Genomic DNA, 26176 nt, shown 5'->3' on the forward strand with positions numbered 1-26176 from the left:
TCTAATATGTACTCAATATCAATATTTCGTTATCACCATCAAACCATTTATCGGTTTATATTCCAACAACAACTTTACTATTTCGCAATATCGCGTCCTTAGCCAGATGAAACTTTCACAACCATATTCTCACTCGGTTTACTTCTTTCCATCTTTTACCGCCTTCACCGATTTCCCTCTTCAATGGCCGAAACGTGAAAGATAAGAATTCGAAAGTCGAGACGAGGAAAATAAATCATCGTGAAATTTTTCCATGATGTTTAATTTAATCGTGAAATTATGTAAATTCGTTCCGTTTAATGAATTTTGCCATCCCAGGCCAAGAAATAGCAGAGAGAAGGTAAATGAATTGTTTGGTGTACAGTTTGCCCTGGTTTTCACAATTGTATGCTTGTTTCGGTCGCGATTTTAATTATGGAGACTCGATGGTGCCTCAGGAAGAGGGACCTCCTAACAGACCTAACAGGTCGTGTAGAGATACATAGAGTTGTAGATTCAGGTCTGTGCACCAACGAACTGAATCTCCTTATCATGTCAAGCGTTCGATTGCAGCAAGTCACATAAGCGTCTTTATCACTTGGATTTCTGCCTGCTGCAAGCAGTTTTATCCTTAGAATCGGGGGATCAATAGAAACGTAAATTGCTTAGTAAACTGGATAAATTTGTGTGATTTTATTTGTTATTTTTAATGTTGGTAGTTCAATTGAGATAATATCTTTTTTAACATTTTTCTTTTTAAGAGATATATACATTCTTTGAAGCTACAAAAAGGTACAGATCGTTATTTATTTATTGTTTTATTGATTATGATATTATAAATTTTGTAGTTTCCACTCTATGAAAGCTTTTAGCTTAATTTGCTTCCTTTTTAAGGTCATAATGCATTTACTAAATACTTAAATCATTTTAAATTTAATCATTTTGTTTTCAGAATTTGTAGTCCTTCCATGTATATTGCACTAATATTTATCAAGATTCTTCTATGGAATCATAAAATAGGTCATTACCAAATAAACAGTTTATTATCCATTGTATTAAATATGAATACTGAAGCTATCAGCTGCGTAAAAAATTGTCTATGAGCTATGAAACTGAAAGTGTACTTTAGTTATACACTCTGTGACAGGATTTATTCGAGACTCAAGTATTTATAAGATTTCGCACAATATCGGTGACCCGTCGATACATTTTGCAAGAAGAGTAAATATGTATGGAAGCGAGGTGCATAACTCGAGCGAATACGAGAGATGCGTATTAGAAATTCATGATATACACGATACGCGACTCGTCGTTCAACTCCTTTGGGTCGAGTACGTACTGTATAACAACATACACGCACGTATTGTTATTCAATAACAATTTTTTAGAATTTTCTGAAAAGGTTTTCGCGAACATATATCTATGTATTTTTCGTTGGACAATGCATTCTGTATACGTATGTAGCCTAATGCACCGAATTCTTATACCCGTTGTGAAGCAGTCGAATGGAAACGAGATATTCTGTAGATATTTCGTGGAGATGGTGATCTGACCAACAATAGAATCTATCGACAATCGCTCCATTACATCGAATTTATTTCATTGTATCCATCCATTTCTTTGAGTTCTTATTATACTATTGTCAGCCGAATTTTAGCTAGAAATAGTACTGAAAATATTTTGAATTTTTTTTAACAGAAAAACTACATTTAATACATTTATTACTTAATAATAATCGTTTATATTCTGTTTAACAATAAAAGAGGGGAAATAAAGAAAACTATGAGCGCCATTCAAAGAAGAAATTTTGTTTTTCTTTAAAAAGGTTGTTTATATGTAAGCCAATATTAGTAAATATAGAGACAAGTGATCATAATAACCTGTAGAATTTTTAGCTTTTCGTACAGGATATAGGACGCACGTTACAGGATCTGTTCCCTAAATTAAGCTTAATGTACGAATTTTTCGTGCTCAGACATGTGCGTTGTGCCTTTGATTCTGACAAGAATTTATTTTTATTTTCGTTGCTTGTCGCTCGTCACGTGACCATACCAGGCAGACCGCGTACACTAATATAAATAAACGCATATACGTGTCTGCTATATTATATTTATGGAGAGTATTATCACGATAATATCAGTGTTAAAAAAACAATAAAGCGACGAAGTAATGAAGGGTGTGAAGGTAACAGAACGACAAAAAAGATCAATCATCTAAGAAGAAAAATAATAGCAAAGAAAATAAAATTATTCTTTATCGATTTATCAACCGTTTCAGCTCTTAAAGCAAACTAGACAATGGACTTATATCCTTTCTTAAAATATAAAATTCCTCTTATGTTAATTAACAAGTCCTTCAAATATTAAACCAAAAATACTGTAAAGTCATATAGAGTGACGTGGTACATGTAATAAATAAGTTTTGTGACATCTTGTCAATAAATAACATTTTAGTAAACGAAAAATTGTATAATTTTAAATAAACTTAATAATATAGTAATAAAACTTTAATTTCGGCACTTAAGGCCTTATTTATTTCCACTCTAAAATTTATTTCTCAAATACTTTTGATAAATAAGTATTTCTTGATAAACACCTTTTCTTATAAAAAAACTATTTTCTTTTTCTTATATATTTTTGACGATCAGCACGAGTCGTATGAATACCTATCAATATCGCAAACATCGAGTATTAAAAATCTATTTGCTTTTTATGTTACACGTCTAAGTTTACAAGACCTTTATATTTGTCCATTTCCGACCTTTACTGAATATCACGATAAATCCTATATTTTTTAGTATGCCATCATACAGTGAAAAATAAATAAATCAATAAGTAGCTTCACGAATAAATTCATCTTTACTGCACAATAGAAACATTGATGCTCTTTTCTTAAAACACGTAACATCTGGCAGAGGATAGAGGCAGAGTGAAATGTACGCTTCACTGAACCTACTCAATGCACGTAATTACCACTTTCACGCACGACTCTAATTTGTTAAAGCGTTCCCTGGTCAGAGGACTAATTTTCCTTAAAAACACTAAACAAACGTAGTTACGAGCCCCATCAACAAAGTACTCGCGTGAGTTTTCATCTTCGTAGTAAAGCGGCGCGAAATGTTCGATGGTCTGCTCGCTCTTTCGAACAAATTAGAAAAATTCCTCTCTTCGCCACGAGAGGCCTCGTTAGTACGGTTGCTAATGAAGAACCGTGGTGTCACTACACTAGGAGCTGCGGATAGTGGCAGCTGTTAGCACCGTACGGCTCGCCGCCGGAATTGACGTGTTCGTCGTCGCCAGGAGCAATTTGCGAGATTAAAAGGCCCACACGCGCCATTTCCTCGCTGACTTTTCCGTATCCAGTGAACGCACGATGATGCATGACTCGCGTCGAAATTTACTGTTGTCCATTCTGTTTCGGCGATTTGTGGATTTTTCTTTTTCGTCATATTTTGTCGACGAGTGAAGTGTAAGTACAACGTCAAGTGTAGCCTCGTGATACAAGAACACATATTTCGGCTTTAGAGATATTATTTAAATTAGAACAATAAATAAACTACGATATTTAAAACACTTGACAATGCAATAATTGTTGTTAACGAATTAACGACTCTTAACGTGTAAGGATTCGACGATTTTACAATTTTATTATCTACGGTGCTAAGTCCTTTCCCGCCATGTAATTCGATCTCTTTTATTTTTCTTCTTCCTACCAACCAAACTCCAACAAATTTTCTCACTTTCTTGGTGACGACATTGAACCACCATCAATTTGATCGAACGCCGATAAGCATATCGAAGTGGAATGTGTTCGGTAGGAATTTTTCACAACTTTAAACGACAGAAACGCTTTTCTTATTGCGATGCTATTCATTTAAAATCTGTAGAAAGATACAGTGAACACAAGAAGATATTTGTTAACTTCTTTTATTACATTTCATATTTCGTTTTCATAGTATTAAATTTTTGTAGTCATATGAAAATACTGCTAAATGATATTAATATACCTGAACTTGATTAATCAATACATAAATGCTATAATAAATGTAATGTATAAGTACTTTTTATGGTCACAAAATTCATAGAAATCTATGCTTGTAAATTTAAATTTTGCCAGTTCTATACGTTAAAGGAAACACATTATACAGTTAAAAAGAACCAATGACAGGACTCGCTTCGTTGTAAGTTATCATAATCAGGGGTACACCGGGGCATCGATATTACGGCAACTTTCGTATTCGCTCCCGAGAACTATCAGAAAAGAGGATTGGGACAAGTTTGGAATAATTGATGACTACGCGGAATTCCATTTCGTTCGTTTCTCAACTTTCAACGGTACAGCTCCTGTCGATTCTTAATTCAGCAGCTGTAGTCTTGGCGCAACTACGGAAAACGTTTTATACAGTTATCAAGAATTGCTGAGAGACCTTGACGTCATAGATACTCTTTAAAACATGTTGCCAATGTTCGAACCTTACTAGATCTTTTGAATTTTGTAATTAAATCAGTGATTTAAATATTTATTATACACTGGTATTTAGGCTAAAAAATTATATATAAATTTAAACGGTTTTAAAAATCATTCATCGTTGTTTCTAATAGCTGTAATGGGATCATTTCTATAAATGAATTCCGTTCGCTCAATGAATTGGTAATTTCACATTGTTGAAAATTTGAAGAGCTCTTTGACCCGTTCAAAACCATTTTCAATTTCTTATTTCGTTACCAATTAGGAAGGACGATAATACGGAACAAATTTTTAAGTTAATATTATTTTTAAAATAATATATATATATAATCCTTAACTTCAATTAAAGTTATTGTTAGAAAAATATGAAATAAAGTAAGGAAGAATATTACTGGTTATTTGATAACAGTTCGTTATTATAAGAAGCTAATCCATTTGAGAATATGTATAGTTTCATAGCGTTTGATAAAAAAAAGAGAAAAAAATAAGCGAATTTCGATTCAACGATTAAAAGTATGGCAATCACCATTAAATTCGTTCAGTTATTAATGCGAGAATTCAGTCAATTTATCGGCCGTGTCAGTAACATATTCTGCAGCCACATTGATTTTCTGGCCGAATATCGAACAGATGACGGCGAACAGCATTTCTGTAGAATGGTATTATAACCAAATCGCACATCAATAATTTAAGCCGCGTATTACATATTTATAGGCATTAAATTACACTAAACCTAATTTATGTGTAATTAAACAGCCTGCTATCCGAGACAGATATAAACCTTTATAACTAACACTGAGAACCAAACATTTATATGTTGTACAACAAAATGACTTCGATGTTCTGTTGATATTTTTTCAATTTAAAATTGTAAGTCATAGATTTATAACCAATTCTAAGATATATAGATTGATGACACTGGCGATATCAACATTCGACTGATTTTCAATTTTGTTAATAGAGGAATGAAAAATATAAAACTTATTGCTAACAATCAAAATGTATACGATATAGATTTAAAAAATTTGTCTGTCGTTCAAAGCAATTCGTAGCTACACTTCGCATAGAATTTTGATGGAAATAATTGAATTTTCTCGTGTAACATTAATTTTCATTTTCAAGAAGAAATCTCTCAGCCAAATCCAAATATCCTTCAACTTCATAAATTTATTGGTGTAACGCAATCTTCCCGATTTCACGTTAAAAAATCATTCTCTAAATCGCTATAAAAATCACATTAATCCCAAATCTTTTCATCAAGATTTCCGACTGACATATTATTATGCATTAAACTCCGTCGTTCGCGATCACGTTTCCCATCCTCCTTGGACGTTTAATCTTCTCTTCTTGGCGAAATAAAAACGCGAAGAAATCTTAACCGATACTCGCGGATAGGAAGATTTACTCGGCAATTATGTCGCGGGATTTAACCGTTGGAAGACGTCGAAAATCACGAGGGACGAGAGGGACGTCCGATTGCTCGCGTATCGGTCTCATTAATCACTATGGACGTTTTAATTACAGCGGCGTATCGGTGGCAAGCGAGAAGTTGCGCGGTCGTTGAATGTAATTCGAGTGTAACTTCGATTGAAACGCGATTCGATTGTATCGTCCACGGTGGTTGGAACCGCGAAGAGCGCTATAATTTAATCTTACCGGTCATTTGAATTTATTCGAACGATCCTTAGGTCTATAGCGTGGCGAGTGGCACTCGCAAATCGAGAACAATGGCAACGGAAACAGGGATCGCTTTTCCTATCGATTGGCCGTTCTCGCCACGTTGTTCGATCGTGCGAATCCATTAACCTCTCCACTTTTCTGGTTATTTCGACAGGCGAGAACAGTGCCGGGTGTTCGGCTGGTTAAAAATAATTAAATTCGATATTCTTAAGTGAACGAATCCACCTCGATGTAGCGTTAATGAGAAGATAGCTTGCGAAGATAAGGCTACAAAAATAAGGGCGTGAGTTTTATACTATAAATATTTATGATGAAAAATAAGCCCAATGGGTTTAGTCGGATGGGAAGAATAGAAAAATTGTTCTGTGAGAAATTGACGATAATAGAATTGGTGCTGATGATAGATGGTTCAAGTGGATCAAATGGGAAACAATTATAATACAGTGGCTGTAAAAGGTATATGAACACAGTATTAAATTTGGTTAAATTAGGACAGAACCTAATAAAAAAGATAAGGATACGTATAAATACTTTTTGTAGTTGCTGGATATATTCTGTTACAAGAATTTCGCAATTCCATTAATAATACAATTAAATCTTTTTTTTGTGTTTTCTGCTCCCTTTTTGACTAATGAATTTTACTATTACTGTAGATTATATCACAAGAATTTACACGAAATAATAATTCCATAGCTTACAAAAAGTACTTAATTACTTTTTAAGTATATCTTACTACTAATGTACCCCGTTGCTAATTGCTCTATTACTTATGAACGGCCATGTAAATTTATTCTTAATTACTGAAATTTTTTACTACAAATTGCCTTTAACGATCAATTTATCTACTTGGCTTGCGATATTTAAACACATCTACAATCCTTATTACATTTTTGAAATTTCAAGAACTAAACCAACAAGAAAATAAGTATAATATAGATACAATTGTATATAGAAGGAGACTGTTTACCTCCGTATTCTCACACGTACGTATCATTAGGCGGGTTATAAAATTATCTTGACTCCCATTAAAATCTAAATGCGATTTCCTTGTATGATGCGGTGAAACGGTGCGACTGCAACGCTTTTTCCTAGTTACGTTTTCTCTCTTGTAGAGTTCGCTACTTAGCGGATTACGTTGGCAAAGTACATTATGACATTCGATGCTTTTAATCCGATTAAAATGGTCTTGACGTGGGCGTAAATTATTAAGCCTAATTAATTGGTACCGGCACCGATTCTGGGTGCAGCAGTTAATTAATTAAACACAGTCAGACGATATATGTGCGTTTCGCTGATTTTCCAACGGGTTACCGCGTGAAAAGTTATCGAAAAGCGCGACTAATTAACTTTGTCGGCTTCCCGTCCAATTTAACGATAAATTTCTCAATTGTTTTTATAAAATTTATTGGGCTTTAAATGGAGAGTTCATATGCTTTATATACTTTCGAATTTAAATAATAAGATTTGACATAGCTCTCTCATAGCAGCAGACATAGTACTATTTATAGTTGACACACTGTAATTCGAGAAATAAGTAATAGTAAAAAATAACATTTGAATTTAATGAAAATCAATTGGTGATTAACAGACAGTTTTCATGCATCAGAAATTTCCTTTGTTATTATCGAAACTGTCAAACGATGATTGTTACAGAAGAGAAACAGTAGAAAAGTGAGTATAGAATCAATAGTGAATAAACTACTTCTCTTAGATAAACTCGCAAATGTCAAAAATCTTTAGCCATGTATGAGAACAGAAAATAACTTGTTGTAAAATTGTATAATACGCAATAATTGTGTAAATTAATATATTCAACATGAAGAGAACTTTTAATTCATATATATACATGTATAAAATCCAACATTGCTTAAAACTTTATTAAAACTATACTCATTTTTCTGCCTGTATCTTATTAGATTAATTCTTTCCTCTTCATTAGTCGTTCCGTCAACTGAATAAATAAATAAATAAATAAACTTCAATTAAAAAATAGTTATATAGAACGAGATTTCCAATTTTAAATATCTGTGTATCCTATTTTAATCTAAGAATATTTGACAACATATTGGGTATTTTGCGCGCGCGTCAATATTTTACGCACTTACATGGTGCGCTTTTTGTAATTATTGCCTATTGAAGGCATCTGCGCTCACGTTATGGCTCATTGATTCCTGTTTACAGATTTTTAATTAGCTAATCAATTAAAAAAGTGTCCCTGACGATGTCATTAGACACTATGTCATGCTCATCAACCCCCTCTTTTTTTTATAGAAGCAAGTTTATTCACACAATTAAAGATTTGTAGTGGATAACCAATTAAGCGTAACTTAATCGTAGATAGATATACTTATATGAATATTAGGAGTATAATAAATTTTCTAATTTTTAAAACCCATTTATAAAAAGTGAAAAATATTTCAAGCATATTAATTTAACTTTAAAATTTCTTATAGAAGAATTTATATCTATTTCAGTATTTGACAACACTAAGTATCATTTCTATTAAAACGCTTATCAATGAAGAAATGTACATATATGTATATAATATATGTATGTAATATATGTACATATGTATATAATACTTCCACACGTATTATCCTTATAATATATATTATTTAATTTCGGTTTCACAGCCCCGAAATAGACTTGGTTTTACAGCATTTTCTGAAACTCACAGATACTTATATATTCTCTACACTTGGTTTCGCACACACGAAGTTCATAAAACTATAAACCTATTCTTATATATTATAATTTAAATTTCTCTTAAAACATATATCCTTCTAAAACTATAATATGGTCCCACATTTATATTTGGCTTAGATTATTCCTTGTACTTTTACGCCTCTTTTTTGTAGATCGTAACTAATTTATCACTGCTTCATTTCTTTTGCCTTCCACTATTTCCTAATAAGTGTTTTACTACACCTATTTTTATTTTACAAAGAATGCATTTCCTTTTATCGTCCGCTAACCAGTATACCAGTTTTCTTCCTTCGCACCTATTATCCTTATATCCGTTTACTTAAATGCTTAACCGTCGGAACAACGACACGTCAGCAAACTGTACGACGTTTTGTCACAATGTTCCTTCTCTCGAAGGCGAATCAGAGTCAGCAAGAAACGAAGTTATCGCGACGTGGTGAAATAGAATAGCGCGATCAACGTCAGTCAGGATCCACGGGCGGGTCTTCCTACAATTTAAGTGAATTGGCATGTACGGAACCGCGCGAGGAATTTGAGAATTTCTCACACTGTGGCCAGCAATTGCGGTTTCCGTTTCTGGCGATTTCTAGTTTTGAAATAGGGTCGAGAAGCGACTTCACTGAACACTGGAACTTCATTCACAACGGCTACGCACACCAGCGAGCTCTTCCCGGCGTTTAATTACTCCAACTAATGACTGCAATCAAATCAGATTGTACGACACTAGACACTCTTTGGTTTCTAGTAGTTTCCTACTGAAATATTGCATTCGCCTAACCAGTCCCATAATTTTCGGATGATACTTGATCATTTCACATGGTTTGAGTTACTAATGTATTGTGTTTGATTGAGTTGTTACTATAATACAGTGGAGGACACAAGAAAGTTTAAAGGATATGTGGTACCAAAAAGAAAATACCGTAATTTTAGAAAACAGAATTATATTTGACAAGAAGAATTAAATTGTGAAGAAGATAGTAAAGAATTGGTATAGATAGTAAATAAATCGTATGTATATCTTCTAAATAGATGACTGTTATTAATATGATAAAATTGTTTACTAAAAGCTAATACCGATGTATTATGCTTATTATATTATTATACACAATGAATTTTAAAATCTCTTTTGTTCACTACTATATATCATAGGGTTTGAATATTAACACTGGCAAATAATTCTTAGTGTTTCTCTATTTTATTAAACAATTTCTTAAATCTGAGGAGAACATGGAAGAATTATTGGCAAGCGTGAATTCTCATGTCAATTGTACTACCATAAAAATTTTCTTGAAACCTTTAAACACTTTTTTTAAGTCGAAGCTATAGTGAAATCGAAACATACAAAGTTAGAAGACCGCAGCAAGGTTAATAAATTTGTATAGGTACTATAATATATCAATCGAGCTAAATGTCAAAGTGTGGAAATTACTTTATGGGTGAAAAATGTAAATTGTGTGAAGTGATAGTTGAACACGCAGTAGCGATAGGTGTTTCACGAACTCATAACATGGTGCATGAGCAGGTCGTGGATGGGAAATCCACTTTCCCTTGAGCTTAGTTCCTCCGTTGACCCACATCATCATCTTGTTAACCTTCTAATTATCAAAGTAGGGGAGATGCTTGAGATTCTCGGAGGATTAGCAGCCAGATTTTGTAACGTCCGACAATTTGGTAATTGGTTACCGTTAACTTTTCGTACTTTAATTTGTAATATAAGTTGATGCAAGCGCTAATTCGGTGTACTTTTTTTTGGATAATTATCTGAATAATTTATCCTCCTCAAGTTATCTCATGGAAAATTAATCAGGGCTTTACGAAAAATGTAAATATTGGCCGGCTAATTAAGTCAGAATAAAATATTTTGAGATCGACGTTCAAGTTTTCGATAAAAATATTATAATTTTCTTTGGAGAAGCTTCATCCCCTATTTAGGGAAAACTTAATGGCGATTATACTAGCTAATACTTTGTATCGAGGAAAAATCTCTTTTGTCGGAATCATCTCATGTATAGCAATTCCAACTTTGAATTTACCAAGTGTAATTAGTTTGGTTCATATTCATTAAATTTGCACAGACTTATTCCGACTCAATTAGAAGATTCCTTTAAATAAAATTATATTTTGTGCAGGTATTTTACCGTACAAAATATTATGTTTATTATATCATTATTTATGATACTCTAAATTACTAGTTATTCGCAATAATAAAATTACTCAGTACCACTGAATAATATACTTTGCGGATTATACAAGTGGTCTACTTTCATTTTTAACATATTTTGACATTCGTGGATATATAAATATCTCCCAATTATATGATTTTAATAATCTGCAAATATTTATGCATTTATGAATCATTTAAATATGCAAAAATATGTAAAATATACATAGTATGTAAAAATATACAAAATATCCAAAGTAAAGTATTCATTATAATATTTAGATGGTAAAACACATCTCCATTTAAATCTCATTTTGTTAATTGTGTCCACAAAAAATCCGTAGCTTAATCAATAATAACAGAAAAAGACTAGATAGATTTTTCTCATTTTATTTTAATATTTATATATACATATAATTTATAATATCAAATTAATTATAATATGAAATAAATTATATATAATTTATAATTTTAAGATATAAACAAGTTTCATTTTATCTTTCCTTTATGCGAAATATTTCAAAATACAGTAGTGTACAGAGTGCCGGCAAAAATATTTGGATCCTTTATTTTTTCTTTATATACCACTCATCGGCTTGATGGATTTTTTCGTAGCGGAACATGGTCTTCTATTCTTGATGGGAAAATTTTCTTTCCGACCCGAGTGAGATATTTCTCTGGTAAACTAGAAATGATGTACTTTCTTCTTTTGAGACAAATTTTCTCATTTTGTATATACATAATACATAAGTATATCATTTAACAATATCACGCCCATAATACGCATTCTTGCGACGTACAGTCAAATTTTCACGTGGCATCCAGTAAATCTTCACACGCATTCTCCGAATTACTTCTTACTTGTAACCCCTACTCTGATATAAATATTTAATCACTCCATAATTACTCGTTCTCCTCGTTTTTCATCGTTTCCAATGATATTACCGCTTCACAATATTATCGGTATTTTCATGAATATTTAACTGTTACATATTTTCCATCGTATAAATTTCAAATATTTGCAGCGTCATTCAATAGGCGTTGCCTACAAATTCTGACACCTCTACTACTAAATGAAAATCAAATATCATGCTCTAATTCACGAATGCAACTGAATAAAAATATGTACGGTCGGAGACAACTTTACAAAATACGTCTTGCACTTACGACTCCTGATTTACAACCGATTATCAGATTCGTATTTCTCCAACATGAAAGCAGTCCTGACAGTCTTTTCTAAAACAGTCGAAAATTTAGCAGTTTTTTGACAAAACTTCATACACGAACATACCCTTGAATTTACTATAGCAATCCACTCGTTCTACAAATATGATGAAACAAAAAATATGATATAAATAACTTTGAAGTATGGTGTCGATGGATTGGGATCAGAAAGGACAAGATTGATTAAAGCTCAGTTCGTGAGGTACGTCGACCATGAAAAGGAAAATCCGGTCTACTGTTCGTCACTTTTTTTCATCAGCTTCTGGAGTTTACGTTTCACCTCGACAAACCGAGATCACGGGAATTTCCGTGTGATGCTGGGTGATTCAGGAGCCATCGTTCTTCCCTTCTGCAACCTTGACTAAACACAGATTGTCAGTTCGGCGAAAAGCAAGATAACACCAGAGCCACGCGATGGACACACAGGCGTTTAGCGGTTTAACTACGACGTGCCATGGTCGAGCTCGCCCTTAGTCACGCGCGGTGCTTTAAGTGTCATTCTATCTCATTAAGGAGCGTGAAAAGCAGCGTCTACGTAGATTGTTACCATTAAAAGAACTAGGCCTTATTGTTACCGACGAACAATGGTTCCTGTTGACGGAGAGTAATAATAGCAAAAGATACGACAGGATAACGTCGACACCGTGGATTAGCTTCTCTCCTCGCAAGCTTTGCTTTCTCGTGTACCTTCCGATAAACTTTGGTCTCTGAACAGACTCTGAGGCGAAAGGGAACATCTTGAATGGTTCATTAGGGAGGCCCCGAGTACATCCGAGCAATTCCTTTCACGTCGATGGTTGAGGATTTTTAGGAAATGTTGGTATTGATGATGCAATGCTAAGTTACGGAAGTTGGTATTTTGGTTTAGTTCAAACATCCTGAATGTTAATCATCAATTTCTGGGTCAAATCGCTGGTAGACATACTATGGAACATTTCTCGCATTGCAAATATTATTCTCGCTAGCAAATATGTCTACATATGTGTATGTTAAATATAAATCTACGTGAATCTACCGATATCTACATCTGTTTTTTCGTTGCATGAAACCGAATGTTCACCATTTCTTCATATGAAAAAATATGTTTGCATTAGCAGGATACAGGAAAAAATAAAAGAACTATAGCTTAGGTAATTATGAACTATATTTTAATATCTTGGACGGACTCTTCAGTTTCATTGTGGACATCATTTACGATATAATTTTACATATAAACAGTCTTTAATCTTTTCAAATTGTGAAATTCTCAACTTTTCGTATGAAACGAAGTACCAAATGAAATTAAATCTATGTTGTATTTTATTCATGCTCTAATGTATCAAATTGTTAATTTTTCTTTAAACCGTCTTTTCTTTATGTGCAATGAAACACATACTTTTACGTCTTCATTGTATACGTATGTAAAAATGTACATTATTATATTTTACAACTCCTTTAAGATCGTGTTTATATTTTTTACTCCAAGGGTAATGATGTGGTCGATATAGAAAAGCAATTTAAGTACAGTTATTTTAGTTCAGCAGGAAATGGCGAACGATGGGGTCGCGGTCGTTGGAAATTCTGAATTTGTAACAAATCGTTGATCGAGCGTTCTCACGATTGTGTATTCAACAAATATGGAAATCCGTTCCACGGTACATATGAGAGTTCTCGTTTTCCAATTGCAACGGGTAGCTCATAAAAAATGGAAAAGGGACAGGGAGAGAAAAAGAAGAAAAGGAAATCAGAATGATCGGTGTTACCCTTACATATTTGCGGCTGGGTATCGTAAACCAGATAAAGCACGCGTGTGTCGGGACGTAGGATGAGTTACCGATCGAAGATTGAATGCATAATAATAGTGTCCTTCAATTTCGACCGTTCTATCTATCGATCGGTGAATCCGGTTACGGTGCGAATGATTTTACTTAGGAACTTATTTTATTATATAATTTTTTCGATTACACTGAAAAGGTGTATTTTCCATTGTTACATTATAATCTTGTCCATGCTAAAAGGACCACTTTGTTTATTCCACCGAAAAATATTTTTTATGTTGTCAGGTTACAATTTTATCCATGTTAAAGGGGATGTGATATCGCTTGCACTGTTTTTCAAGTCGATTCAAATATCTGAATTATCCGATTAAAAAACAGATTTTTTCTAACTTTTCACTTGTAAGAAAAACGTTTATTATTTTGGTAAAGTTTGATGCGTTTTATATTATTTTTATTTCTTCTTTTTAAGTGCTTTGTGTAAAGCTGTAACCTTGTATATGCCGGTCGTATAACAGAAGTTTGTAACCTATGAGTTGCCGTTCATCTAATATTAAGTATTACATAATGATTTTACCAGAGATTCGTGATATCTCTTCGGAATACTTTTACACATATTAGAATACTTGTCACAGATGCTTGTTAGAAATAACTTGTTATAAAATACGCTGTTGTAAAGTAACGTTTGCAGTAATTTAGTACTTTATTAATTACAATAGTATAGATTGAAGAAAATTTTCCAAAGGTTCAAATGAACAGAGTTTCTTCTATAACTCGGACTTAGTTTTCTGTAATTAATAAAATTGAAATAATTAAGTAAATTGAAAATGTCCCATTTGCTTCTTCTTCCTGCTTCCCGTTTGCTTCTTACGGCAAAGTAATTGTCTTTAAATAGTTTCCCAACTCACGAAACAACTCTCAAGGCGAAAGTGCATAGTCCAGATTATTAGGGAAATAATTCTGCACGAGAGACAAAATGAAAAATGACACGAACAGATGGAATCGCGACATTCGATATATACAATTGACTAGCCTTGACATTCCGATGAATCTTTCTCTTCATTTAGCTTTCTCTTCTTTCTCTTCTTTTTTAGAATGCGCGTATCGATTGACGTTTGGTACAATTTTGGAGATTTAAAAATAACAAATTCAAGCAACAGGATCGATACGCATCTGATACAATGATAAAACATATTACTTTTAATTTAAAACGATTCACATAGATATTTCGATCTTCCATTATAGCTATTTTCTATTTTATTGCCAAATTTAAGAGTAAGTGATCTTATAAAAAATATTTGTAATCCAATATTCAAATGTTATATTCCAATACCAATGTACCGTACATAATATAAGTTATATTACAATGAAATTAATAAAAAGCATGATTGTAAAAATTAGATTAAATACAAACTATTTACAATAATTCATCAATTTCATTCTGCTCGAGATAATATTCCAAAATAATCACATGCAGTTAATTAACAGTAATATATCGATAGTATTTGAGTTGTTCACAGGCCAAAATGATTAACTCGAATTTTTTAAGTTTTACTTCCAGGACGTTTGATTGATGCTTATCTTGTATAATTTCATCAATTTTCTCCACTTTTTGATTTGTGGAGTTAAACGATCTGGTAAATGAACACCTCATTTATAGATTTGTAGTGTTTAATACGGTCTACATATCAGATAGTATCAAAACAGAAATAATAAAATAGTTGAAATGCGTCATTATTTTAAACTCACCACTGATCTTTTATCTTTATTTAAGACCTATATATTGCAAGCTTGGATGTGACGAGTATTACAGGTTATACACAGGTTATATACAATATACAGAATCGGTATTTGAAATCCCTTTAGGTAGTATATCATGGTGGTACTTAATGTCATGGTCAACAATGTCGAAACAGTAAACGTCGTGTAGATATATGTATGTGTTAAATAGGAAGTCGCTCGATGCTAATGTAAATTAGATCCTTACTCATTAAACCAGCCAAAGTGTTCTACGCGGCAGGGCGGTGGCCATGTCTATGATAGCTTAGGCTTGCACGGTACACAAACGTTATTTTCAGTAAACGCGTAAACCACGTTTCTAGTCCATCTTTTATGTTGTGCAAGCTCCAACACTGAAGTTTCAGTGGAGCACTGTGGTCACTACCTCATCAGTTTGTGTCGATCATCTTGTGCGTCGCGTCACGTCATAACGAAACACATTGTTGAAAAAATTGATGTGTCAAGTGTTTGAAGGGACGATATTCTAAATACTTTTTTGACTCTTTGCTTTGATAAAGTATGATCTCAATTTATAATAAAGGAAAGTGAAGTCAAAGTTCTTAATTTTTAAATAGAAATAGTTTGATCTAGAGATGAATTAGTACATACTTTAAAATGTCATTCGATTCGCCTTTTATTTGCGATTATTTCAAATTAACTATACGTCTCGTAGTTTAAATTAACGCGGTATTAAGGAAAATATAAAATATCGTTTATAATGCAGAAATATTGCCAGATATTTGTGAAATAATATTTATATATATGATTGCTTCAATTTTGTTAATTGTAGTATCGTGAATCAAACAAAAATTAATTTTTTCTATTAAAATTTGTTGTCCGATTAATCATCTCACAAATAAACGAAAAGATTTGTTCCGAATGTTTTGATTGCAACTACGCGATAAATATTCGCCTTCTAGTTCTTTTCTGGCGAACATGATTTTACTTTAAATGTAAAGTAGATACTATTATTCAAGAGGAAGTTGAATTATGCTAATTTCCGATATCCATTCATATTCATGTGGTTTCGAACTGTACAAGAAGCGGAAAATCCTGTAATAGGAAAAGAATAACGAAACAAAATCTTCGAATCTGGATTTATATTATCTGTGAATTCAAATTCAAATTTATTCTCTTCGATGAAGGATTGCGTTCTCTTAACATCAGCTATTTTAATAGGATAATTAAGTATCGTCACAGTTTATCGATTGTCGATCGAGTTTTACAGCGTACACAGTGTATACACAATTAAGAAAGAAACTGATAGCGTGCCAAAAAATTCAGATGTGAATTGATGAATTTCAGGGACCATCTACGAAATGCGGTTCTTCAAATGTTTCGACACTGTAAGTATTCGCTTTGTGACACTTCAAAATTCACGGCACAATCAATGAATGTTTTTTATGATGCACAGAACCAGTCACTTTGTCGTGTGAATATAAAAAGAATCTAACAGTCGATGCACTTATGCGTGTGTTTTAAAAAGACTGAAGATAATCACTTCTTTCACTAATTGTTTATTCATTTTTTTCTATCATGCTGAATTAAACTTACGAACATGGTAACTTATTTATTATTTTGACGAGGGGACGTTAGGTTTTATTCACAATATAAGTGATCTTATTACATTATATTATGTAAGTGTTCGAAATTTACAGTCAACGAGAAATCAAATGAAATACTCAAAGCGTAATAGTTGTAAAGCGAACTATATAACATTATCAATGGAGAATTTTTAGGTTATTTTAAAAATTTGTGAAAATTTATTAAAAAATCCTTTAATATACGGCAATAAGAAAAAAAACATCACACAATGCAGCTAGATGAACAAATTTATCTCCTCCCACCTCAGAAATCAAAGGAGGCACTCTATACAGTCTATTCATAGAATATGAAAATCTATTTTTAATAATATTAGTAACAAATATGTTACTACGGATAGGTAGTTGCCTCCTTCGCGTTGTTCCTTTGACTATTGTGTTATTCAACAATTTTCAATATTCCTTCGAGATATTTTTATTTGCTAGAAAATATCTTACAAATTCATGTTTCGTTGTGGACGATGGTTTTCATCGATAAGAAGGGCCGTCCGTTTCTTAATCATCGCAATTCCGCTCACAGAAATACGAGCCACAAAGGAATCGAACGAGTACACCAACTACAGTAAACGCTAATTAATTCCACAGTGGGAAGAAATGAAACCTGGCTTATCGCTGCTCGTCAAGACCTGGCTAAGCCGATATCCATTTAATTAGGAAGCTCCAAGCACGCGGTAGAATGTCATTATCGTTTCAGCCGTAGAGCTTTCCGCTCTCCTCGGATAGGACACGCTAACAACGCGCCACTCTCGACCTACGCGTACTTACTGATCTACATACGCGTTCTTGTAACGTTTGCAAACGGGAGAATCGAACGGGAACTCGTCGATAAGTCTGTGCCGTCGTGGAAATGGCATTTCTACTGTAAATCTCTGATATTCGAACGAGGAAGAACACTCTACTATGAGTCTCCAGGTATTTGAATATGGCAAGACGAAAGCCGAAGTTGAACGAAGTTTGATGGCGGTTGAAAGTTCGTGGAGTGTATTAGCGGAGTATTTAAGAGAATTCGCTGCCGTGCTTTTAAAAGTTATAATTTAGAAGAGATCTTTTTCTGCTATTCGATTTCCAGTTTGAAATAACCGGCTTCTTTTGCAATTTAATCTTTTCACAGTTTGTTATTTACTTTTTAACTGGACGATAATTAACTGATAAGTAGACCGCGGGTGTTTATGCATGTTTATATTTGTATTAACTAAAGAAATTGGACTTAAATAAAACTTTAGTCCATCTATTAAATATTATAAGTACTCTATTTTGGATATTCTAATGAGAAATAATGAGAGTACAACTTTTTAGTAACTTTTGGTAAATAATTGCTTGTAATAGAGGAAAAATGTTTGGAATCTAGCGTCCAATGTCTTTTAGAAATGTTACCATGTAATGTCTATCTCTTGTCATAGTTGGATCCAAAAATGAGTAGTACCTGAAAGGAAACTGAATAGAATAGACACTAACACTTCGGTGGTTTCCTTGAGATTCTGTGCTACCTCTATTCGATTTATGTACCTTTCTCGAAGTTACCTGAAAGCGTCAATCGAATTGAATTCCTGAGGCAGTACTTTGAGTGTAATAGATATATATAATAGTGTCATCTCGATGTACGTTTATTCAATAAGTTTCCGATTAACAGTACCAAGACTATACCAGACTGTTCATCTTTTTGTGGTTTGTTGGAATTTTAACGTAGAATTTTTCTTTCAAACCTTGTTACAAGAAATAAACTGTAAACATTATGAAATAAACATCTATTCGAATAGGTATGTTTACTTAAATATGAGAGTAAGAGAATAATTGTTCATGTAGCTTCATTTACTATTTAACTATTCATTTACTTATATAACAATTTAGCTACAAAAAGATGTATTTAACTTCAGTGCTAGACTTTTATTGTACCGTTTGCAGCGCCAACAAAGTCAAATACGTTTTACTTTAAGGTAACTTTCAGAGTCCTCTTCTTGTAATTATGTACTCTGACTACTAGAAGTTCTCGACTGCAGTGCGACTTCACTATATTTTTGAAATAGTCTTGTTGAAAATAGAGGTCCTTTGTACAAGTACATCTCATTAGTATGACTTATGAGTCATATAATATAATATGAAATATTTTCCTGCACATAAGATATTCTATCAATTTAGTCATAATAGACATTTTAATCAATAGAAACTATCATACAATTCTCTCAATTTTCCATACACCTTGCAAAATCCTCAACGAGGCGTGCGAATATGCTGCATAGGGTCGTTGTACACGCCAGTAATTTTGGAGAATGCCGGCTCGTAAATCCTGGAATCCATTACTCCCGAGAAACGGCCGAATCTGGTGCTCGTGTCAGTATACGTTACATCAGTCGTTATTCTGAATAGAGAGACATTTTCCGAATCTTAAAATCTTTCGTATTCTGATTAGATCTTCGAATTTTATATAGCTAACGATTTTAATTTGATGAAAGATTTGATGGCCTATTCGGTAACCAACTTATCAATATTCTGCTTAGACTGCGAAGTTCTGCGTAGGAAATTTCCACTGATATCTCTTCTTTTATAGGAAATCTTTTAACTCCTCGACACAAATTTTTAATTTGGAATTTCTTAAATTCAGATTTCTATTCAAATACAATATAAGTATATTCTGTTATAAAATAATACTACTAAAGTAATACTACTTAAGTAAACATGTTGCATATTTTGTGTAACATTTCCGTCATTAATTATTTTAATTAACATTCTTTTGTTTGATTTTGCAAACTGAAACTATTTTTACTACACTGTAGAAACCAATACATAAAGAGATTAAGATGAAATGAAAGGAAGAATAAGCGATAAAAGAGACTTAACTAGAAAGCAGTAGAAAACAAAATAGAAACACGCATGAAATGAAAAATAATAGATTTTTCTCACAGATAGTCGACATTTTAATTAAACAATGTGGGGACTAAATATTCCAGTTCATAATAAATTAATTGCAATATACATACATATGTTAAAAAGTGTAAAAATTCACGTATTTTGTTTCAACTTTATTAATCTAAATATACTGTTTGCGATGTTTATACACGTTTGCAATAAATAATTTGAACATTTTCGCGCTCGAAGAACTTCGGGGAATTAGAGAAATTACGAGGCCATTAAAGAATAGTGAAGATGCAATTAGGCGGTCAAGTGCGGAGTAATCGTCAGACCGTGGCTGACGAGAAACGCTCCTATTCTACTTACACTGCACTTTACTCGTTGACCGAATGAGTCAGCTTTCAAACAGGCCGTACATCGATTGTCTCGTTTTGTCCGACAGTGATCCTCGGATTTACGACATGCATACTTAGTCAAGAATATAGTTCTGTTAGATATCAAATATTTATTTCCTACTAAATTATCATGTGTGTGCATGATTTTGTTTTTTAAATGTATGACAGAATATATTAAAGATAATTAACTTATTAAAAGATAAGTTGAATATACGTAGTAATAGATTACGTGCAAAATTTTGTTTTACAAACTTTAACAGATACCTTTGATAAATATGAACGATCGTAATTATTAAAAAAATAGTATACTCTTTTATGTTTTGAGAAACTATAAAAATCAGTTGAACAAACGCAATTAAAACGATTGAACTATTTCTCTCATAGTTCGATGTACATGGTTGGAAAGTTTGCACGATTCGTTATTTTGACTGTAACAGTACCGTGAATCTTTTGCTTCCAGTTACAAGCGATTTCTCGCACAAAAGATTTTTCACGAGTCGTTCGTCATCGGACCTTTCTATCGCCGTCAAGAGAGAAACACAAAACACGAATTCATCAAATTTTAACGGAATTTCGAAGGAAGCGTGAAAAACATCTCTCCCACAGGGCGTCAACATTTTTTATTTTGTTGACAGAACGTGATTTGCTTTTATAGAAACGAATCTGCGTAGTCGCGACCAATCTACACGAATCGAATCAATGTCGTCCGATCAAAAAATGTTTAATTTCATTCATCTCTCTATTTATCTCAGAGCATTGGATACAAATATTTTATCAATGACACTCGAACTGTTTAAAGCTGATATTTGTATCATAACTATAGTACTTATAATAATCTATATGATTTCTATCATGAACTATTATTATAAAGAATTTGAATCGTAAGATATGAATCGTTGATGATATTTCCATATGTAACCCATTAAAATGAATAATTTGCATATTTCTCTTATCAAACAATAAATGATTTTGAATTTATCAATCGCTTGAAAAATTGTAGTTATAAAAAGTCGGTATCTATCTTTAAGGATAGGGATTAATATAATTAATCCCCTTTAGAGATTAACATAATTGTTTTTTTATTCCATAACTTTTTTCATTTATTGTATTAGTTTTTAAATGTTAGATGATCATTCAACTTCACTGTTTATCACATGAAACGCAAGAACTTCTACAACGCCTTTATTTCCTTCGCACAATTCACCGTTTATTTTCTAACAAACGATCCCAAAAATAAATCTCCACAAACTTGCCTGACGTAGCACGAGTGAATACCCCGTCAGAAACAAAAACTAGTCTCGTCTCCCCTATACGCATCCCAGTTTCTGTTTCTCCTCTTCACTTACAACAAAAACCATTAACAGGAACGATCGATTTCTCTCTACAAGTCAAATATTGTTACGAACTTTCCATAAATCTTCTCAAATTATACATTTCACTGTACAGGCTTTTTCACACAATAGGGTAGAGCTATGTGCAAGTGTTTAAAGCAATTGGAACCAGAGAATCGATTTATGCATGAACGATATAGTACAAGTAGTTGCATTTAAAGAACGCGCAACCGCATTAATGCACAAAAGTACATATAGGTAATGCAGAATGTATGATATATATCCCACAATACCATTTAATTCTGTCCTCTGACCTTTTTGTCTATATCGAATCGTTTTAATCGTGCCACGACCTTTGAAACGCTTTTGACCCAGTCGTATTTCCCCATTGTTATAGAATTTGAGAGGAATTATCCTTTATACACATGACTTTTCATTTAAATTTAATGTTAAAGCTTTCCTAAAAACACGAAGCTTTAAGACAAATTTTTCTATGAACTCACTTTCTCTAAAGCTATCGTTTTCGGTTAAAATTTTCTATGATTTTATCTTTTCTCACTCGGTCGTGAGAAGTCAATTTCCCTAAAAATATTAAATTTTCAGTCCAATTGTTCTATAAATTTACTTTTTGTAAAATATCTTTGTTGAAACAAGAAGCAGATTGGAATGTACAAATTCAAGGAATGTAGGACGAAAGTTACAATTTTGCTCAGTTGCGAGAATTCACTTTTTCTAAAAATATCAAGTTTCCAATCCGGTTTTTCCATAAATCCTCCCTTCCTCAAAACTCGTTTGTTGATGTAACAGCGAGATTAGGCAATAACAATTCGAGGAATTTTTGCAGAACGAAGATCGTAACTTTTTCCAACTGTGTGAAATACCGTGTACAATGGACGCGATTTTTAAACTCTCTTCTTCCGTTCCTCCATTCTTCCAAACGAGACGGAGAAGAAAGACTATATTATGTATATAAATCAGAGGAGATCTCCGGTCGAAGCGGAAGAAATATCAGGCGGGGTGGACAGTTTTGTCGTCGACGGGGCCACTTCTATCTCGTTGTCTCTTGTAGCCGTATTAAGGACTGCCTCCATAATAGCAGAAACTTTATTACCAGTAATCGTCACGTCAATCGGCATGAGGGTCACGAATCGAGCGAGCTCGCCTACTCGTTCGCACTCGATACAAAATGGCGAAACAACGGACGGGCGATTGGCCGAATAACGCGGATGACGTTAAATCACAAATGAATATCCGCTCGTTCTCAGCAGACACTATTGCTGTTTTCCGTTATTTTATGCGAATCGTCCTTTCGTCGAGCGATCACGCCATTGCTTTCGTTCGTTACCTGCACCCATGACCCACATCTGCCGATTTTACTCGAGTAGTCGAGGGGTGGGAAGTGGGAGAGAGGGTGGTTCGAACGACGCGATAAGCGTTCGAAATTTATATGGCAGAGCGAGGCAGAACGTGGTAATTAAATATTTCAGGAAATGTGGTTAATATTACTGGAATGATAGAATTCATTTATCGTGGGCGTGAATGACGAGTGATTGAAGATCGAGCAAGAGAGAATATTTATACTAGGGTGTCGCTTGAAGCAATGTTCCCATTTTATTTCGGAAATTTTTAATCGTCTTTTAGTATGAGATATTAAAAAATAATAAAATATTATCAGATAATTATAGATAAAGGAATTAAACATGTTCGATAAAATTCTTTCGTAAGTATCGTCGTTATCATTATTTAAGATATTACATACGTGTTTTTCTTATTGCAAAATCATTGATATTAAGTATATTTGTGAGTTTCGGAAATGAGGAACGATAAAGGCGATAGACAAGGAGCAAAATATTAAGAAAGAAAATTAAGAGAGAATCTGTTCAAGCTTGTACGAATTATACCGAGCTTAATGTGAAAGGGAAGATGTGAAATTCGCTTAGAATTCGTGAATATATTTTTTCGAATCAAACCAAAGTATTCGGTAGTAATAGGAATGGCTTTTAATAATTTTATATGAAAAGTAAAAAGAATTTTTAAAGGTAGAAGTTCAAAGATTGCTTTGAGTAAGAAAATGCGCTATGATATCCTGTAGGAATTATTTAGACATTCGAAAACTAGAAGATTGTACTACGCTATTTATTAGTCTTAATAATAGTTAATAACATTTTTAATAAATAAAAAGGATAAATTTAGAAAGAAACAAAAGAAACATTACATTATCATTATTTTTGCAAAATTAAACGTTCTAAATTTATACCAAACATATGGCTGATGTATTTTATATATTATTCTATTATATGCTTTTTGCATATTTTTATTTTAACCCTTCGAAATATTCGCGATCTACCAATATAACGTAAACTTAAACAAAACCGTAAATAGTAGAAATTCTCAAATACGCGTAATGTACATTCCTTAACTTCTTTATGCTCAGTGTTTTGCTGTTCAAGCGAAATTCTAAAGTTAGTTTAAAGAAAAGTTAAACGTTATTACTATTTTCCCAGAATCAAATACTATAAATTTAGGCCAAAATCAACACCAAACGTATGTTTGATGCATATCATACAGGATGCGATTGAATAATACGTACAATCGGAAATGAGCGGAACATTTCTTATGATAAGATAAGATGAAAATACATATAGAATATAACCTTTTCATATAATGCTTGGTTTTCGAAAAATCGAGTTTGAAAATTTATCAGCATACCTGAACATGACTAATTCCGGTCTAAACAGAAGTAAGTAATAGACAGGTCATTGTTCTACATGTGAAAATAAATCGAAAATATAGGATAACATTTTTTTTAGAAGATATTTTGTTTCCGAGAAAAATAAATTTGAAAATTTAAGGGTTAGGTCAATTCTTAAATAAACATATTCAAACTCTATATTCTTGAAAATAACGGAAAAGTTTTATTCGACATTTGTTACTTATTTTCTTATATAGAATAATCTCCTATTGATTGTTTACACATAGCTAGTTGGTAATTAGTCAAATTCAACTATAAAAGTATTAAACTCGATTTTCTTTGAAAACGAAACATAAAGGGAAAAGGTTTTATTCTATATTTTCTTCTTACTTTTTCGTAAGGAATCCCCTTATGCCCGCACGTGTATGTTATCCGCCGGCATACTTCTATACTGTATACTTCTCGTGTACATTTGCATATTTTACGTACATAAATAGCATATGTTTCTTGCTTATCCACTTATTGCATATTTTTATTTTAACGTACATAAATATTTGCAGGTTACATTAAATAAAATCGCAAATAATTAAAATTCTCAAACATACGTAAACCACATTCCTTAATTTTTTTACAGTTAGCGTTCTGTGGTCAAAGCAAAGTCCACAGTTTAGCAAAGTTAAACATTATTTAATTAAACGCTTCAAATTTTAACCAAAACTTATGATTGACGTATGGTTGACACTAAACATATGATTGACGTATTTTACATATGTGGCGACACTCGACCTCGGAAATTTCCAACGGTTTCGCGGCACAAGGCGCTTTATCTTAAAAGTGCTATGCCGACGAGCCTTAGGTGTCATCGATATCCCTACGGCTCCTTCGCCGAATTTTCGGGAGACCGCACACGTGGCAGTCGTCGCGGACTTCTAACAAACGCGCGCGATATCGATGGCTAACAAAGAAAAGAATCAGCGTGGCTTTTGAATCAAAGAGATTCAGTCTGCCCCGATCTGTGAAGTGCGAAGGATTACGTGAAACGAGCGCTCTACTTCCTATAACCTGCGTCAAGCATTGATCGTTACCAAGCGTTGCTAACTGTTAATTGTTAATTGTTACTTGTGTTAATTGTTGTTTGTTGCTAGTTGTTATTGGACGTCAGTTGTTAAGTTAATAAACGTTTTTGTTGAAACATCTGAGCATTCCTTCTACACCTATCACGACATACCACTTCACATACCTTTCCGCATATTTGCATATTTTACATGCATAACTATCATATATTCCTTGTACATTTTTATTTTAACGTACATAAATATTCGCTGTCTACTAATAAATTAAAGCAAAACTATAAATAATAGAAATTTTCCAACACAGGCAAGCCACATCGCTCAACTTCTTTATACTGGGTACGCTTTGTGTGTTTCCTGATCAAAGTGAAACCGTGAGGTTAGCAAACGATACCGTCATTGAATGGATTCATACTTTTCTGGAACGAGCAGAAGTACCTTCTCCGTGAATCTCAATAGGAAACTTCTCGATCCATTCTCGTTATATTCT

General features: G+C 33.0%; 1 protein-coding gene across 7 annotated transcripts in view; it reads left to right on the forward strand.

Moving 5' to 3' along the window:
• LOC100643994 (potassium voltage-gated channel subfamily H member 5) overlaps positions 1–26176 on the forward strand; it is a 206341-nt gene that overhangs the window by 38768 nt on the left and 141397 nt on the right. The window contains exon 2 of one of the 7 annotated variants that reach the window (XM_048406910.1): positions 17056–17096. The exons of the other annotated variants lie outside the window; for them this stretch is intronic. Within the exon in view, the coding sequence (XP_048262867.1) occupies positions 17070–17096 (27 nt within the window). The 5' untranslated portion in view covers positions 17056–17069. The remainder of the gene's footprint in view (positions 1–17055; positions 17097–26176) is intronic. 7 annotated transcript variants of the gene reach the window in all.

This window comes from Bombus terrestris, chromosome 6 (genome assembly GCF_910591885.1).
Source record: "Bombus terrestris chromosome 6, iyBomTerr1.2, whole genome shotgun sequence".
Lineage (NCBI taxonomy): Eukaryota > Metazoa > Arthropoda > Insecta > Hymenoptera > Apidae > Bombus > Bombus terrestris.